The sequence below is a fragment of the Lotus japonicus genome, chromosome 3 (assembly GCF_012489685.1).
Source record: "Lotus japonicus ecotype B-129 chromosome 3, LjGifu_v1.2".
Lineage (NCBI taxonomy): Eukaryota > Viridiplantae > Streptophyta > Magnoliopsida > Fabales > Fabaceae > Lotus > Lotus japonicus.
This window is the reverse complement of record NC_080043.1, coordinates 86,525,350-86,545,034: the sequence shown is the minus strand read 5'-3', so window position 1 is coordinate 86,545,034 and position 19,685 is coordinate 86,525,350. Positions and strand designations below refer to the sequence as shown.

The following is a 19,685-nucleotide window of genomic DNA, read 5'->3' as shown; positions in this document are numbered from 1 at the left end:
TGTTGTCATGAAAGAAACGATAACCATGATTTACTTTCAATGCATGTAATGGAAAACCACATTTTATCACATTTTGTGTAAAGAAAATGTGATGAACTTAATCTTTAAATATTACTGCGATTAAAGTTAAACAATCATGATTATTTTATAAAGGAGAGTGTAATTTTTCTTAATCCTTTGTTGTCATGTTTTCAGACTCAACTAGAGAGGAAAACAGTCCCCTAAGAATAATATCATTAAAAGATTTTAACTTCGAACAATTAGTCAAAGATTTGACCACTAAAGATTTTTCCCAAAAAACACATATTGAGAGTCGAGGAATATACAGGAAATAGGATAAAGTAAAGTATAAGCAATGAAACTAACTTTTGGAATTTTATGCAAAATTAAGGAACCTCCCCTACATGAAGGCCCAGCCCTATGCGCACCAAGTGATGTGATCTATAAGAATTATAATTTCTAAACACGTCATATACATTTGATTTCTGCTTTTCTCTCCTTACTTAACCTATCACATTATGAGCAAAGGTTTTCAGTAGTACACATATAGGATAGGATTAAGATCCTCTCATGTTATAAACAATATCACAGGTATTGTATTTATGACTCTTTAACATAATTTACATGTGATCGAACTAAGTGGTAAGAGCTATAGAAATATAAGAATTGTGTGAGATGAGGGTCCAGCGTTTAAACTTTGAAAATGACTAAATTACTGACATAACAACTAACATTTGTCTATAAAAAAAACGTTGAGCCAAGTTGTATGTTCGGCTGGCCTGGCCGGGCGGCCGGGTGTCTATCAAACATTTTTCCCATCTAGAATTATCATCATGCATGGTGATGACAACATAACCCAAACCAAAAGCAAGATCCAAAACCTGGCACAGCATATATACTTGAACAAACACAACTTTGCAGCACACAGTTACACATAGGCAAATCTGATGACTGCAACGAATTGTCAAACTGCCACATACCCTCTCTTGCATGTTCATATCAAATGCTATGCAGCCACGCCACTCTCTCTCTTAAACTTTCATTCACTCTCTCTCTCCTCAAGAACATGAACCACCCTATATAACTCTCATTCACCCCCTTAATTTCTCTCTATCTTTCATCACTCTCCACTGAATCTTTCACTATAAAATCCAAAATGAGCAGTGGTGTTTGCTCAGAGCAGCTCCTCTCTCTCAAGAAATCTCTGAGAGATATTGACATCCCTCCGAGGAAGCTCCTCCCACGCCGTACCGGAGATTTTTCACCCGCCGGAGACATGTTTTCCGATGAGACCCTCCTTCAGAAGTACCTCCCCCACAACGGTCCGCCGGACTCCGACGACGACGACCCGTACTCCTCCGACCACTTCCGCATGTTCGAGTTCAAGGTCCGGCGGTGCACCCGCAGCCGCAGCCACGACTGGACGGAGTGCCCGTTTGCCCACCCTGGTGAAAAGGCCCGCCGCCGTGACCCCCGCCGGTTCCACTACTCCGGTGCTGTCTGCCCCGAGTACCGCCGCGCCGGTGCATGCAGCCGCGGCGACGCCTGCGAATTCTCCCACGGCGTTTTTGAGTGCTGGCTGCACCCGGCGAGGTACAGAACAGAGGCTTGCAAAGATGGCAGGAACTGCAAGCGGAAGGTTTGCTTCTTTGCACATTCACCTCGCCAACTCAGGGTTCTTCCCTCTGATCTCAACAACAACGACATGGGTTTTCACCAAAAATCTAGTACCAAGTTGTTGAACAAGTGTTGTTCCTTTTGCCATTGCTCCTCTGTTTCTTGTTCACCAACTTCAACTCTGTTTGGTGTGTCCCATTTTTCTTCTTCTCCACCAATGTCACCCTCTTCTTCTCCTTCTCCTTCACCTTCACGTTCCCTCTCAAGGTTTGTGGATTTCAACCATCAAATGAGCTGCAAGGAGCTACTGTGCTCCTTGGAGGGTCTGAATTTTGGGGACTCTGTTTCTTCTTCCCCTGTTTCTGCTTCTAAGCTGAATTGGCTAGATGTTTCACCAGGCAATAGTTCTGGAAGGTTTTCCAGTGGGAAGAAGTATTCAATGGGGGAAGAGAACAAGGTTGGTGGTGGTGGTGGTGGTGTTAATTGTGATGAGGTCACATCAGCCCCTGATTTTGGGTGGGTGAATGACTTGCTGATGTAAATGGTGCTCTGTTTCTCTCGACAATGACGATAATGGTGGCGGTGAAGATTATGATGATGATGAAGAATTGATGATGATAATTGAATAAGTGTAAATACAGTGTGAGCAAAGGCAAATATGTCCTTTTGCTTAATTTCTATTGTTTTAAGTTCATTGTTTTCTGAATTTGCAAGTCTGTCTTCAATTCTGTAATTTATATATCTGCCCATAATTAATTAGAATTGATCTTGTATTTTTGGATTAATGTATAAGAGAGGAACTCATGAGTAGGGATTGTTATGATATACTTCCTCAGTTTCTTTCATTATCTTAAAAGTGTTTTTTTTTATAAAAAAAATATGAAAGTGTTTTTATTCCTATTTATTTGTCATTTTTTTAGTCTGTGGCATTTTTTAGTCTTAACCAGACTTGTTAATAGTGGGTCATAGCGGCGCAATGATGTTATAAGATATCGTCATGAGTTTCACCGCTACTCCATTATAAACCACTATTTACCGTTATAACACTACTATAGTTTTTTTTTTTTTTATAAGCATAACACTACTATGGATACATATGGAATGTGAGTATGTGTATTTTCTACTCTTTAAGACTCTTTTTGTGTAAGAACACATTTAAGAAAATAATATAAAGTTATTCATGTGATCTTTATATTTAATAGTTTAAGCTTCTAATATATTATTCATCAAATTATTCACAATTTTATATTGTATTGAATTTGATATTGTTTTATATATTTAATTTATAAACTTTTTAATGCTACGTTTGCAGTCATGTGAGGATCTGTGGGGAAAGGAGAATGAGGATGATGTAAAAAATTATCTCGCTGTGGGGGCCGGCCTGCACCGCATGGGTGCTATCCCTAAATCAGGTGGGGTTCATTAGCTTTATCTACTTAGTCATGTTATGATTACGTGTTAATTGTGAAATAATCTTGATTTATATATTTAATGATTCTGCTTGCACTATAAAAAAATGATTCTTTGGTAGTAAGAGCAACTCCAACGCTGGTTTCTTAACCAGGTTGGAGTTGCTAAGAAACCAAGGGCCAGTTTCTTACCCATTGGAGCAGGGTTCCTTAAGGTTCCTTAGCTAAGGAAAAGTGGGCAGAGTTGCTTCTGCAAGCAACTCTGCTTTATCAGTTTCTTAATTAAAATAACATACTTTCTCTCACATTCACTTCCAACAGATTTCAGAGGGAAGAAATAGTAGAAACAGATTGCATGAACTACCTACAATTTTATTCAAACAATAAAAATAGAAAATAATTACAAAGCTTCAGAAGATTAAATTTTTACAAAGAAAAATGAAAAAAAAAAATTACAGAAGCTGAAGGGTGTAAAGGAAAGCTTGATCCGGTTGTTTTTCTCCGATCTGGTGGCGGTGGCGGAGGGTGGAAGGCCTGCATGTCTCCGATCCAGTGCTTGAGGGGCGATTTGGGTCCGGATTGAAGCTTTGATGGCGGCTGGGGTAAGTTTTGGTTGCGGTGGTGGGTGTTTGGTGGCGATGAGGAGACGGTGAGGCGGGTTTGGTGGCGGTGAAGGTTGTTTGGTGGCGGGTGAGTGGCGGTGAGGTGGTTTTGGTTGTGGTTGTGGGTGTTTGGTGGCGGAGAGGTGGGTTTTGTTTGAGGTTGTGGGTGTTTGGTGGCGGTGAGGAGGCGGTGAGGTGGCGGGTCGAAGGAGGTGAGGAGTTGGCTGTGAGGAAGAAGAGAAGAGGAAGAAGAAAAGAAGAGCAGAGGAAGAGCAGAGGAAGAAGAAAAGAAGAGCAGAGGAAGAAGAAAGGGGAAACGGCTAGGGTTAATGAGGGAGGGAGTGATAAGGGAGTATTTATAGTGGATGACCGGGTTAGCCGGTCATCCAACCGTTTGGGACCGGTCCAGACCGGTTTTGACCGGCTGGACCCGGTTTTCTGCCCGTTTGGGCTTTTTTTTTTAAATTTTTTTGAATTTACCGGTTTGACCGGTTTTATTAAGTAAATTTAAATTAAATTTGTATAAATATTAATTAAATTATTTTTTAATTGATTTAGTATTAAATTTTAAATCTAAATTGTGTGAAAATAAATATTATTAATTTATGTTGTATGGTGGGACACGGGTGGGACCCTTCAAATAGTAATTTAAGAAACCATGGGTTGGAGCAAAATCTGGTTCAGTTCCTTAGGAGTTTCTTAAGTCTGATGTGGCAGTACGGGCCCACAGGAATAGTGCAGAATAGTGCTGAATAGTGTGTTAAGAAACCAGATAAGGAACCAAGGGTTGGAGTTGCTCTAATGGATCATCCTTACATACCACACATGGCGAGCATGCAGAATTGTCGTAATGCTATTAATATATACAACAAAATATATTTTTTCTTCCACTGGAAATAAAAATTGTTTGCGGAACACGAGTTGAGAACCCAACTACCCTATTAATTAATTGGGGAAGTGATTAAAAATTAAGGGGAAAAAACCTCTGGTTAATTACTGATTAAAAACGCATTATATATAGATAAAGATGAACAAATTAAGTAGTAGTTAATTGACCATGGTACCGAAGTACTATAAGCTAATTAAAACAATAAACTTTGATGGTATTGCAAAACTGTTCCCTTTAGTTTTCTTTCAAGGTTTTGTGTTCTGAGTTGGAGTTCTCCAATGCTATGATATGCTAAATGGATATGTACTTAGGCATTATTTCACATGACTCGGCCACATGGGGAGGGGTCACCTTGCATACGAAACATAATTAATTAGCTTCCTAAGATGGTTGTACTAGTTCTCTTTTAGCTTCAATAATCTAAGTTCACTTTCTAATCATTGATTAAATCTAGCTACTTGTTCAAATTTAGCTTCAATCATCTAATTGAGCTCTAATCATTCATCAAATCCAGTTTGTTGTTTATAGGAGTTGTATAACAACAGACTGATCAGTCACTGATGTGATGTGAGGGTTGGTTATCTAGGCAGTGTTTTATTTTATAACTTTTGTATTGGGTAAATCATTACTCAATCTTCAAAAATGTTTTAAAATCACGGCAACCATTCTGGTGTGAAAATAAAAAGTCCTCATTGTTAACAATGCATATTTCATAAAACCAAGAAAGTAGTAGGAATAAGCTGTGTATAGCGGATCCCCCTAATATACACAAGTTTTTTCCTTGTGCAACTTTACACAAGGCCGGTTTAACCCATTTTGATGGGTGAACCGGTTTTTCTCTATTTTAATTAATTGTAAATGTGATTTATTAATTTGACCCCAGATTATTAAATTTAGATAGTCCAACCCCAAACTCATCACCAATTTATACGGGAACCCAGAAAATGCCTCAGCGCTTGTGTTAATTTTTCTTTTGTTCACATGATTAATAATCAAATTTGATGAGTGTTTGAAAATGAGGAGGATGAATATCCCTACTAATGGCTAAGGCATAGAGGACAAGGAGGATCAATGAGCTCTGCAAGTAAACATGTGCTGTGGAAATGACCACATGGAAGAACATCAGCTTCTGGAAAAAAAAAACTCAATCTAGCCTTCAAACCTAAACTCATAAATCACCAAAAAGATTCGTCAAATTTATAATCATGTTCAGATTTTTAAAAATTAACGTGGATGGACATGGCTTCCATCACCAAATCTGTCACCACCACCAACATAAAAGATCTGATAAACACAACCTCCATCAGATCTGGAACATAACATCACCAAATCTGTTACCATCACTAACAAAATAGATCTGGAATATGTTATTCACTCTCCTCTGATCTTTCTGTAGGTGGGTGGATGAAGAACAACCCAGATTCAAAAAGGGGGAAACCCAGATCTTGCCCGAATACAGTAACAAGAAGTGGTGGTTGGGATTGAAGCTTTCTTCTAGATCTGGGCATCAACACCGTTAGAGCGTCCCCATCTGATTCACTCTCTTCGACGGCGAAGGAGAGGCCCATGACGGCCCGACGACGTCTCCGGCGGCCCATAAAAAGGGGAACAGCGTGGACAGCGACCGGTACTCGTTCACGGGTTGTTGCTCGCGCGGAACATGACACTGTGTTCCGTTCCGAGAGGTGAATCAAAAGAAAAGGTGGTTCATTTTTTCTTTTTTCTATGTGAACGTGAAATGAAGGGAGAAATTTGGGGTGAAGGAGGAGAAGGTGGATCTTGATGGTTCACTCTCCCTTGATGAAAGACGACAGCAGGACGGCTTGGGACGGAGGCGGGACGGCGGCAGATCTGGAATCTTTATGCAGATGAAAAACAAAGCTTTTTTTGGTTACAGTGAGATGAATAACGAAGATGATAATTTAGGGCTGATAATTGGGGCTAATAATTTGAGGTTAAGATAATAAATCATATTTTTTAATTAAAATATTATTTAAAAAAACTAATCCGGTTGAACCGGCCTTGTGTAAAGTTACACAAGGAAAAAACTTGTGCATATTAGGGGGATCCGTGTATAGCGCCCAACTTGTTCGTACACGTACTGTTTATAACTTGTAAATAAAAAAATTACAATCATGTCAAATAAGGTTTGTGATTTAAAAAACAATAATAAGTAAAGAGAAAAAGTTTGATGCACCGACGGTGTAAAGTTTTTTTACACCGTCAACCAATCAGATTTCAAGGATGTGAGAAAATCTCTCTTTTCATTTAATTTCTTTAATTAACATGTCACATCCTTGAAATCTGATTGGTTGACGGTGTAAAAAAACTTTACACCGTCGGTGCATCAAAATTAAACTCATAAGTAAAATAGCTACTAAAAAATTAGTTATTAACGATATGTGAATTTATTATTCCCATAACTAATTTGTAGCAATTTGATAGCGGTGTTTACATCCATCACCCGCCCAGGTGGTGGATACTAGGCAGTCAGATGGGTATGATGTATTTTAATTTTTACATGTAAAATGTAAAGCAAATATCTATAGATATGGAGGATATCTTAAGTGGGTATTATGTGAAGATGGGTATGATGTATTTTAATTTTTACATGTAAAATGTAAAGCAAATATCTATAGATATGGAGGATATCTTAAGTGGGTATTATGTGAATTCAACGTCTAAAAGTACTTGAGTTGAATTTAGATCCAAAATGGGAACAGAAGGGTGTTGCTATCCTTCTTACTCCTTAAAGAAAGACAATAAATGAGAGAGCAAAGTGGGCATTGGGTTATAGTGTGACATTTGTTTCCTAGGAAGCAAACTTATCTGAAAGACAGCTAAGGCAGTGAAGGAATGACCCATGAGCTATGTGTATGGAATAAGTCATTTGGTGGGGTTTGCTGGTAGGGTGAGGTACTTGGTTTGGTGAGTGATTGCCATAAACTCACACCTAATGGTGTGGGAATGGGGGAGCATAACCCATGCTAAAATCACCCATTTTTGGGCCTTGAGGTCCCCTCTTTGGCCTTACCTCTTTGCGTTGTGTCACAATTTCATATTCACTAGGAGAAGAAATTCAACAGGAACTTTTGTGGGGGACAACTGGAGAAGCAAGCCCATACTCCTATGCATGATAGTTACTTTCTTCACTAATGAATGGGGGAGAAGAAGATGATGACAACCGACACCTATGAAGGGATACATTCCTTACAATTCCCGTTAGTACTAGCAGTATTCTGTGCATATGTTTTGATACATGGTGAAAAATTATAAGATATTCAAATCACGGTGAGCAAACGCAAAAGTTAATGAAAATTATATTGTTTCTATCTAACGTGAATTCAACTGTGGTTTTCAACCCTGTTCTGTACTAGGGAGATCTGACGTAAGAGACTGACAGAAAGTAAACCCTAGCAGAGTACTAAAAATATCATAAAAGGAATATTCTCATTAAATGTTCAAAAGGTCCTTTTTACAAGGTGTTGACCTCTCCTTTTATAGAGGGAGTGATCATTGATGTGGACTTTCACTGTACATGGGCCTGACAACCGGGGCCCAAGTCTCTATACATATAAGACAAATCTAAAGGAATCTTCCAGCTGGCGTGTGGGCCTGGCTAAAGGGAAGGGCGGGATCCAATGTTGTTCCATGAATCCTGCCAAGGCTGATTTCGTTCGTCTGATCGCTTGATTCGGGCGGGCATAAGTATCCTTTATGTCCCGCCCAGTCCACATGCCCCCAAGACATGAGGCTCAGGTTCCTTGAGTCGAAATGTCTTAATGTGCTGCTTTATAGTCCACCTTGATTGGTCGCCCTTTGATGTGCATACCGCTGTTCTTTGCGGTTGTACGCCTGTTGTCACATTCTTGCTTATGCTTTTCTCGCCATTCCGTTGTTTTGTCAATAAGGCCATTTTTATATCGCCATTTTTATTCCTCACTATATCGCCATTTTTATTTTCGTTGATACATCGCCGTCATCATAACCGTCAATCACGTCTTTTCAACTGACGCACGTATCCTTCTTTTCCGGGATTTCGTCATCATTTGCCATGAATGCAGTTGTGCGTCTCGAGGAGTTATGTCTTTTCGTTTCATACCTTTTCAAATTTCAAATCCCACGACCCTTCACGATCTTTCCCACTCGTTCTCTCTCTTCCTTTTTCCTCTATAAATACCCTTTTTACTTTTCACTTTTCACTTTTCTGAAAACCTTTTTCCCTCAATCCTTCTCTGCAATTTCTCACTTTCTCCTCTTTGAACTCCGGCGAATCTCCGTCACCCCGGCCGTCGTCATTGCGCGGTGCTCTCCCATAGCCGACATCCTCTTTACTCAATCCTCCACTTCTTCCTCCGGTGAGTCCGTTCTCTTTCTCTTTTCTTGACACTGTTCGTCTTCTTCTTTTTTCTTTTTGGACCTGTTCATCTTCTTTTTATTTTTTATGAAATTACCCAGTATGTCGATGCAAAATTTTAGCATTTCTTCCTTAGAGCTCTCCTCACCTTCAACGGAGGGGGAAGTTTCTGCCCCTACTGTTATCGAAATTTATTCCTCGCCTTCCACTCACGAGGATTCCGGTCCCGCCGGCTCCGTTGATTCTATTCTCTCCTCTAATGGAGATTTGTCTTCACCCGAATGACGTTCAAACGCACATTTGGTTGAGGATAAATGTCTATTGCGTTCCATATGGGGCAGTATTGGGAGTATTAACTCGCTTCGAATATCTTCCCAAGGGTTTACAAAGATAAATCCCGCCACCTCTAATAATGTAGATCACCTGTTGAATGTTCTTCCATGCGGCGAGGATGATTTCGTTCTTTTACGCAAGGAATCTTCTGAGGAATCGCCCGACTTCTTTTTTGTTTATGGTTACTTTTTCTTGGATCTGAATATCAAACTTCCCTTCTCGCCCTTTATATGTCACGTTCTTTCCTTTCTGAACGTGGCGCCTTGTCAACTCCAGCTGGCGTGTGGGCCTGGCTAAAGGGAAGGGCGGGATCCAATGTTGTTCCATGAATCCCGCCAAGGCTGATTTCGTTCGTCTGATCGCTTGATTCGGGCGGGCATAAGTATCCTTTATGTCCCGCCCAGTCCAAACCCTATATCCAAATATATACATACCAACGTTATGATTGTTCATCCTTTTATAAGAAATTATTTGGTTATATTTCAAATTAATGTGAGATTTTAACACACTTTATTGGAAATTAAGAGTGTGAAGTTTGAAGTACTAGATATTTGCGAGTAACCAAATAAACAGACCTAAGAAATATTTTGATATCGTATTAGAATTTTAGATTATACTTAACTGTATTCAAAAGGTTAATTTAGAGGTGAAAGTTATTCTACCATTTTGAAAGACTTATTTAATTATATCTCTAATTAACTTGATGAATTACCAATATTAGATATAGGCCAATTGATGCACATAGATTTCGGGATGCAAAATGCTATTCGTAGATTCTCAATACTCTATAGCACTTTGATATATTTCAATCAATATTGCTAGTGTTTGTTTTCAATTTGAAGTTGAGTTGCTGTACCAGCATGTGTTATCTTACTGATTAATAAGTTGTCTCCTCCCAGCATTCAAATGGCCACTAGCACATACCTGCACGGCGAATGCTGCGACCAGCAGCGTGACATCTACGGCTAGGAGCATGGCGGCTGACGGAGCTGCTCTAGTAGGGAAGGCTCTCGCAGAAGAGAGAGGAGAGCTAGGGCAGGGTGTGAACGTAAAATGATTTCTTATCCTATCATGTTTTCTATCCCAAGTCTCCCTAAGATTAAAACAACAAAAAAAACTGAATAAGTGCCATAGGATAAGACCAAAAATATAAACTATCATATCTTATTGGACCAACAAACAATAGATTAAAACAGAATATGATGAATAATCATCCAACAAAGTGACAAACCCTATATTTCTGTACATCTGCAGATTCGTATGATCATATCCCAGGCATGAATTGCCATGTTTCAGAGAATAAAACTGCTACATGAATTTTCGGGTCATTATTCAATATTAATTATCCTTCATTTAATTACGTTGCCATTACTTGATCTTCAAGGACCACAAGCTGTACTCTTGCTAAGAACAAGCATTAGCCCCACTTTTTGATTTTAAGTACACACGAGTACATAGGCGTGGTCCCATTTGATTGTGTATTTTTTTAAAAGCTCAGTTATATATGAATTTCCAAGTTCAAAACTGTCAGCACGGAATTACAGTACATAGCCAATGCAATGTGTAAAAATATTAAGAGCAAATCCACTGATCAATCTTAGTGTATACAATATATATTAGTTAAAGAAACAGAAATTGAATGCTACTATCAGAAAAGAAAAAAGAAATCAATGTCTATCAGATTACCAGCTCTTATGAATGGAAGAAACCTCTTGATAACCCCTACTGCTTAGTGTGTTGATTGCGGGGCGAGAGATTAATCTCAAAGCTATTGCCTCTGATGATTTCTTGGCTAGGAAAAAAAGTAGAAAATTATGGGACAAGATTTCAGTAGAATGCGGAAGGTGCATGATGCAGATGCATGTAACCCCCCAACCAAAACAAAAGAAGCAGAAAGGTTGTTTCAGTAACTAGGAAACCCTGATCAGGTCACAAGGCTACCTTACCGTTGAGCTAGCTTGGGACCACCCTCATTAAGAGGAGCTATTCATCTTGTAGGGGGTGAAAGGAATAAGGAACTTTCCGTCTGAGAGCAAAAACATGTGCATGCATAGCATAGGTACTTCCGTACTTGCAAGAAAAAAATAATTAGTAAGTAGTGCATGCGCCTGTAAGGTGAATCAAAATTGAAAATGGAATTCAAATAAACTCTAAAGCTTCTAATGAACTCATCACCTCTTTAACTTTAACTATTCTTAAAATATAAATTAAAATCATTCATGTGACCCTTATCTAACAGTTTCAGGTTTTGGGATAATTGGTTATTTGACATGGTACCAGAGAAATCAAATCGTGCAAACCATCCAGCAAATATACTAGGAATTAGAAGCCTGTTCCAATATTCAGAGTCAATTTTATGATTACCAGTGTTGTTACAATGTTCAAGTTAAACAAATATTTTCCACTTTAGTTAGTTAGTTGAAAAGGTTCACTGATTATAAATTTGATTGTTCTGTCATGAAAAATGGGTAATTTTGCTCACTTGCAGTACTGAACTAAGAATTACCCAAAAATGAGGACAAACTGTAGCATTTAAAACAGCAACTCAAGTTGCAACATAATAACAAACCTCCCAGCTTGGTAATAAAATTTGTGGATACTGCAACATGGTTTCTTCACAAAGATCATTGTCAAGCACACTCACTATAAGAGAATTGAAGAGGCTGGTTCCAGAGAATCCTGAAATGAATGAAAAACTGGAAATGCAATCATATAAATTGTATGGAATCCTGAAATAAGGGACTCAACGGTAGTGATGGTGATTCTGGAGAAAGAATGTGATGGAGAGCCCATTGAGCCCAATGCACACACAGTTATGTTGTCTATTGCAACTTGCAAGGCTCAGAAAAGTACGTTCTATGCCACTGCATGTGTGTGATTAATCCAAACACAATATAAGGCTTCTCACTTTTAATGAATTAACAACCATGGGGCAGTGACCGCAGTGTCCACCTTCTCATTTCAACAGATCACACATCATCCTGATGATGTCCGAGGCCAAAAGAAACAAGCAAGTTCCCAATAACATGCTGAATTAAAAGTGATGGAGAAGGAATAGGAAAGGAAGTAATGCAACAATCCCAAAATTGAGGAGCAATAGATCAAGCTCGCTCACTCAACAGGTATACTATTACCAACATTCATAAACCGCAGAAACATGAGCAGATTATGTGCTTAGTACATGTTTGGAAACTCTTCTATAATTGATTTTGTAGTCACAATCAATTCTGGGTGAGTAGCTCTGAACTTCAGAATACATTCAGGTTATCAGAAACCTGAATATCAGGAAAATCAGGGTAACAGAAATGCCTCCAAAGAGAAACAAATGTGAAGTGAATCTGTATATTTCAGATTAACATTGAGTTTACAGATAAATCCTCTTATATAGCAGAGAGAATTAAAGTATGCTTCTAAGAGAGGCTTTAACTAACTATAGGAAACTAGAAACTGATGAATAACAGAAAATATAATAGAGAACTAATAACCTAATTAACACCCCCTGCAAGCTAGGAGTTGTATGCAATAACACAATCAGCTTGAGGATGAAGACTAGCTAAAAACAACATCAAATTACAAACTCAGGCAACTTGTGTTCAGAGGGTTTTATTTATTTAAATAACCTGGTATAGAAGGAGGTCTTTGAAATCTGTAGAGTTCCAGGTAAAAGGTTTATGATAAGTGATAACAGAGTTCAACAAGCAAAACCAAAGATATTTGGTACTTGCTGAAGCATATGACCACATTCCACCATCAAGTAACAGACCATCAATAGCTATTTCAGCTAGCAAAACCAAAAGAGCATCAAGTTCACATTCAATAAGATCAATTTCATCAAGTACTATAGAATCATAGAGATTACAGCTCCTCAATGTGCTTTGAATTACCCATTTCATCTCATTTTACCTTTCACCATAAGCCACGGAGGATCATGACGCTGTAAGTGTTAACGTTCGGCGGAGACACGCCGTTTCGGAAGGTGGCGCGAAATGTTTTGACGGTGGCGGTGAATGAAACACGGAGGAGTTTCATTGGGTTTTGGTTTCGGCAACGATGATGCAATTTAAGTTTTTTTCTTGTCAAAGATGCAATTAGATTTGGACTGTTTCTGGTTGTATGTCCTGGGCTTGGCCCATTATTATCTATGATATAATTTAGTTGGATTAAGGATATTTTGACCAAGAAAAATAAATGCTTAGATATATATATATGTTTTCTAGTTTAATATTATTCAAATGAAAAGTTTGACTAATTGTTGGGATTGTGGGAGAAGTGAATGACATTTTTTTATAGGCAAATGTTAGTTGTTAGTAATGTAAGTGAATTAGTCTTTCATCGGGATTGGAATTCTAGACTTCCAGCTTTCATCATACTAAACTCTTATGTCCCCTAACTCTTACAACTTGAGCAATACTTGGTGACGAATGTAATCCATATCTGTATTCTCATTTGAAGTATCCACATGAGAGAGAGGGATGATGATTTTTTATTTCAGAGTACGTGTTAATTCAATAGCATGCTTTTCTGATTCTGTTATATAGTTAATATTTATCTGAGCCCATTGTCTCCTAGACTGGAATCTGTATGCGGGCAGCATGTGACAAAAGCTTTAGTTTGGACATGTGATGGAATAAATGGTCCATTTATTCCATAATGTTGACTAATTTGTGTTCATCCACCACACTTCGACCTTCTGAAAAGCCATATGCATGAGTCTCGATCGTTTTCACATCATGTATTCAAATGTAATTAGAAGCAATATTCTTGCCAGAGAATATGTTCTGACTTCTGAGTTAGAGTCAGAATTTGTGCTCTCAACATATTATATATGCTTTGAGAACTTATATCTACAAATAGAAGAATACTTTTATTGGAATATTATATCACAGTCTTATAGAATAACTAATTGCACTTGTACATTCACAATAGGAAATTAGAGAGACCCATCTTGGTGGTCTTAAACCATTTGGGTAAAGTTTTATGTCTATAATTATGCTTCTTTAATTTACTGATTTAACAAGAACTGTTTGAACTATGTGATAGTATTTTGTCTCTAATTCTGGAATATAAGCACTTTGGAACAATGTGGCAAGTTGTGTGTCTATCCATGCCGGGGGAACGAATACTGCCATGGGTTTTGATGTGACGAATCTAGTCAAACCACTATAATAGCGTTGATTGAAGAAGATCTGTGAAACTCTGGTGAGAAATGACAGTGTGAAGATGACTTCCACAATGCTCTGTCATCTTCCGCAGATCGAGCTTGTGAAAACACACTGATGCCAAAGTACGTGGTCGAGGTTAAGTGAGTTAAGTAAGAAGAAGATGGGTAGACCAAGCGTACCTAGCTTGTGTTACATACCTTACCTTTTATAGAGGATTTGTGGAATTTGAGATTGTCATGAGTATGAGTGTCGGATACGCTCTTGAGCTTCACGCCCTCATCTCCTCATCTCCATTGTTATACCATAGGCATGTACGTGACGTGGTGTAGTGACCAGGTCATAAACGCTCTCGGTTTGACGATCAGTTGTGGGCAACGACAAGGACATCATCGACTGAACGAGACGGTGATGGCCATGATCGGAGATGGGTGTGATTGGCCTGAGACGATCAGAACCATCCCGAAACAATTTTGTTACATCAACTCAAAACATTCCTTGATAAAATATAATGAATACAAATTTACATATATTTAAAATGATTAGACATATTGGGGAAGCTCTTAGCCTCCATGTATATATTGGCTATGTTTTTAGCTCTTAATCTTGACTTTCATTCGGTGTATTTTGAGATTGATATCTTCAATTGTTTTAGATGTGAAAGAGAACGAGACGTGATCATTCTAACCTATCTTTGTTTGTGTGGAGTGTCGTTCTTTAATTAATTTCTTCTTATAATTGTGTTGATCAATTTGTTATGTTGAATTCTAAATAGGCTTGTGTAGGTGATATATCTGATAGTTAAAAGCATGTAGTCTATTGAGGACTGATATGTAAAATAGTGTAATTGTCTAGTAGCACTATAAATACTAGACCCTGTACCTATATTCAGAGTTAGTGATAATAGAAAATATTATTCCACAATTCCACACTTTTCGTTTTGCTCTAACAGATTGGTATCAGAGCTCTCAACGGTCCAGTGGGTAAACCGTAAAAAAAAAAAAAAAAAGAAGCGTTCTTGGCATTGTTCGTTGTCGTAGTGGCTCTGTGAGAGAGTTCCAGCGGGTTGCAAACGTAGCAACCGTGACTCGGCGACGGTGCAGCCGTGAGTCTGCGGCGGGGACCTGGGTATTGTTCTTCTTTGTGTGGCTCTGTGAGGTGAGTTGCAACGGGTTGCATTGTGACTGAGCAACCGGGATTCGGCGACGGAGACACTGCGATTTGGCGACGGAGCAATCAATCTTGATTCAGCGGCAGGGCAATTGTGATTCCTACTGTTTCACTACACGTTTCTTTGATTCATGATGGGGAGTAATGGAAATATCCCAGCAAACCTTCCAATCTTTGATGGCAAGAATTGGGATCAATGGTGTTCCAAGATGCGGGTCATCTTCAACTTCCAGGAAGTGGGTGATTATGTTGATGGTGGCTATGCACAGTTAGGGGAGAATCCAACGGAGGCTCAGCGAACTGCACACAAAGCGGCAAAGAAGAATGATCAAAAGGCTCTCTTCTACATCCATCAGTGCGTGAATTCAAAGGTCTTTGACAAAATCTCAGAATCAAAAACCTCCAAAGAAGCATGGGATTTGCTAACGAAGTATTATGGTGGTGATTCGAAGGTAAAGAAGGTGCGACTCCAGTCTTTACGACGTCAATATGAACTGCTGCAGATGAAATCTGATGAATCAATTGATGATTACCTTTCAAGATTGGGATCTCTCACCAGCCAAATGAAGAGTAATGGTGAGGATTTGACTGAGCAATCGATTGTTGAGAAGGTACTCCGCACATTAACCCCAAAATTTGATATGATTGTGGTTGCAATTGAAGAGACAAAGGATCTTAGCCAATTGAAGTTGGAAGATCTGTAGAGCACACTTGAGGCTCGTGAATTACGGGTCACTGATAGAGAAGCAGAAACTGAGATTGAACGAGCATTGATGGCCCAATCCAAGAAGGGATCCTTTGATGATAAGAAGAAGAAGTGGAAGAAGGGAAAGTTCAAGTCCCAGAAGGAAAATTTCTCTAGCAAAGAGAAATCTGATCTTGAAGATAGGCCTGAACCTTCTTCCACAAGAGGAGGTGATAGTAGAAAGTTTAGTGGAAAGAAAAAGACCACTGACAGAAGTCAAGTTCAGTGTTTCAGGTGTGAAAAGTTTGGCCATTATGCCTATGAGTGCAAGAAATTTAGAGGTGGTTCCAATAAAGGAAAAACTCCCAAGAAGGCTGAAGAAGAAGCTAACTTGGTTCAAGATGACTCAGACTCAGATCATGTCATGTTGATGGCTACAACCTGTGAGAGTGGTAAGGATTCTGAAGTTTGGTATTTGGATACCGGGTGCTCCAATCATATGACTGGGCGCAGAAGATGGTTCTCTGAATTTGATGCTACAAGGAAAACAATGGTTAAGTTAGCAGACAGCAGCAAAATGATGACTGAGGGTGTAGGAAAAATAGCACTCGAAATGGAAGGAGGCAAACCTGCATTCATAGAGAATGTGTTATTTGTTCCTGGCATGGAATGCAATTTGATAAGTGTGGGACAACTGATTGAAAAGGGTTTCTCAGTAGACATTCAGAGACGTACACTCAAGTTGTTTGATCCGAAGGGGAGATTCGTTCTTATGTCTACAATGTCAAATAATAGAACTTTCAGAACCACCATCAAAACTGCAAATGCTGCGTGTCTTCTCACCACATCTTCCACTAATGAAGCTTGGCTCTGGCATCACAGGTTTGGACATCTCAACTTTAGGAGCTTGAGTGAATTGAGAACCAAAGAGATGGTCCTAGGTGTACCTAAGATAATGTTACCTACTGAAAGTTGCATAGTTTGTCTAGCTGGAAAACAAACTAGGCTACCATTTGTGAAAAACCTTCCTATGAGAGCTAAGCATATCTTGCATGTTGTTTCCTCTGATATATGTGGGCCTTTTGAACATGCTTCTATTGGGGGTAACCGATATTTCATTACCTTTATTGATGAGTATAGCAGAAAGTTGTGGTTATTTCTGATTCAGTTAAAGAGTGAAGCCTTTTCTGTGTTCAAACGGTTTAAAGCTTTAGTTGAAAGACAAAGTGGTAGAGCCTTGAAAATTCTGAGGACAGATGGTGGTGGTGAATACACCTCCAATGAGTTCAAAGATTTCTGTGAGGCACAAGGGATCATCCATGAAGTAACACCTCCTTACACACCGCAACATAATGGCCTTGCTGAGAGGAAGAACAGAAGCATTGTTGAAATGGCCAGAAGTATGCTAAAGCACAAGCATTTACCACACACACTATGGGGAGAAGCTGTGCAAACTGCTGCATATGTTCTGAATCGGTGTCCAACAAAGAAGATACAAGGTATGGTACCTGAGGAAGCTTGGTCTGGAACCAAACCGAGTGTTGCTCATCTGAGAGTGTTTGGGTCCTTATGCTATAAGCACATTCCAGCAGCTAGGAGGAGCAAACTAGATGATAAAAGTGAAGTGATGATTCTTGTTGGCTATCATCCTACTGAAGCTTATAGGCTCTACAATCCCTCTACTAACAAACTCTCAATCAGCAGGGATGTAGTGGTGAGTGAGGGTGAAGAATGGAACTGGGAAAAAGGAGGAGTGAGTCCTAACAGTCTAGTTTTCCCAGTTAGCAATACAGATGAACAAAATGTTGGTGAAGCACAAGCTCAGAATGTTGGTGAAGCACAAGCTCAGAATTTGCTTGATCATAATTCAGATGGTACTCTGAATGGAGTTGATCAACGTCATTATCATACCTTTGATGAAGATACAACAGGGAGTGGTGATCCAGAGGAAATTGACACGGGAGGAAATCATGAAATTGTATCTCAAACTCAGGAACAAATGAGACCACAAAGGAATATGGGATTACCTTCTAGACTCACTGACTTTGAGATGATTCCAGATAATGCCGTTAATGAGGATGGTGAGTTAATTCACTTTGCCATGTTGGCAGATGCAGAACCAATTCACTACCATGATGCATTGAAGGAGCAAGTCTGGAAAAATGCTATGATAGAAGAGTTGAAAGCCATTGAAAGGAATAAAACATGGAGTCTGACGAAGTTGCCAAGTGGTAAGAAATCCATTGGTGTGAAATGGGTCTTCAAGGTAAAACTGAGCCCTAAAGGTGAAATTGTGAAACATAAAGCTAGACTAGTAGCAAAGGGTTTTTTACAAAAACCCGGGATTGACTATGCTGAGGTTTTTGCACCAGTTGCTAGACTTGAGACTATAAGGTTAGTGGTGGCTCTAGCATGTGGGAGAGGCTGGTCCTTGTTCCATCTTGATGTCAAGTCAGCCTTCCTCAATGGACCCCTTGAGGAGGAAGTCTTTGTGGCACAACCTCCTGGCTTTGAAATAAAGGGGAAAGAGGACATGGTGTATAGACTAAGCAAGGCTCTTTATGGTCTTAAACAGGCTCCAAGGGCCTGGAATAAGAAGATTGACTCTTTTTTCCTCAAGCATGGCTTTAAGAAATGTCTAGTTGAACATGGAGTGTACATAAGAGGTCAGAAGGGGAGAAACCAATTGATAGTGTGTTTGTATGTAGATGACCTCTTGATTACAGGGAATTCTGGACAAGAAATTGAGGAATTTAAATCTGTTCTCAAATCAGAATTTGAAATGACTGATTTGGGCAAGGTGGCTTATTTCTTGGGAATGGAATTCCTGTACAAGGAAGATGGTTTGATTTTGCATCAAGAGAAGTATGCAAGGGAAATATTTAGTAGGTTCAAGATGTCTCACTGCAATCCAGCTAGGACACCTGCTGAGACAAACACTAAATTGGAAGGTATAAATGATGAAGAGAACACAAATGAAACTGAATACAAACAGTTGATTGGATCATTGCGATATCTGTGCAACAGTAGGCCTGATATTTGTTATGCAGTGGGAATGTTGAGCAGATTTATGAATACACCAAAGAAATCTCACCTCATGGCTGCTAAAAGAGTGTTGAGATATGTTAGAGGCACATTGAAGTTTGGTATTAGGTTTCCAGCAAGTGGTGGTAAACAGAATGGTGAGGGACTAGTTGGTTTTTCAGACTCTGATTGGTGTGGAGACAAGGTTGATAGGAGGAGTACCACTGGGTATGTTTTCCTGTTTCAAGGAGCTTCAATCTCTTGGACCTCTAAGAAACAACCAGTTGTGGCTCTTTCTTCTTGTGAGGCAGAGTATATTTCAGGTTGCTTTGCTGCTTGCCAAGCGGTTTGGATTGTATCTTTGCTGACAGAATTAGGAATTCAGATGAATAAGCCAATCAAGCTGAATATAGACAACAAGTGGAGAAAGGGAAGTTGGA

General features: G+C 39.2%; 1 protein-coding gene and 1 long non-coding RNA gene across 5 annotated transcripts; one reads left to right on the top strand and one right to left on the bottom strand.

The window, feature by feature from the left end:
- Positions 1-656: 656 nt before the first annotated feature.
- On the top strand, positions 657-2,390 carry LOC130746876 (zinc finger CCCH domain-containing protein 2-like). The gene has a single exon (XM_057599650.1). It carries the CDS (start codon positions 1,157-1,159, stop codon positions 2,156-2,158), a length of 1,002 nt encoding a protein of 333 aa, XP_057455633.1. The 5' UTR covers positions 657-1,156; the 3' UTR covers positions 2,159-2,390.
- A 5,494-nt stretch (positions 2,391-7,884) lies between these two features.
- LOC130746874 (uncharacterized) lies at positions 7,885-13,273 on the bottom strand. Of its 4 annotated transcripts, none has more exons than XR_009022243.1 (4): positions 11,154-13,264; positions 10,894-10,999; positions 10,132-10,300; positions 7,885-9,619 (listed from the first exon to the last, which is right to left on the bottom strand). It is a non-coding gene; the product is annotated as an uncharacterized LOC130746874 (long non-coding RNA). The 4 variants fall into 4 exon arrangements; XR_009022241.1 differs by lacking the exon at positions 7,885-9,619 and having other exon boundaries at positions 9,980-10,300; positions 11,154-11,886; positions 13,111-13,273; XR_009022242.1 differs by lacking the exon at positions 7,885-9,619 and having other exon boundaries at positions 9,980-10,300; positions 11,154-11,277; positions 11,777-13,264.
- Between the last annotated feature and the right edge of the window lie 6,412 nt (positions 13,274-19,685).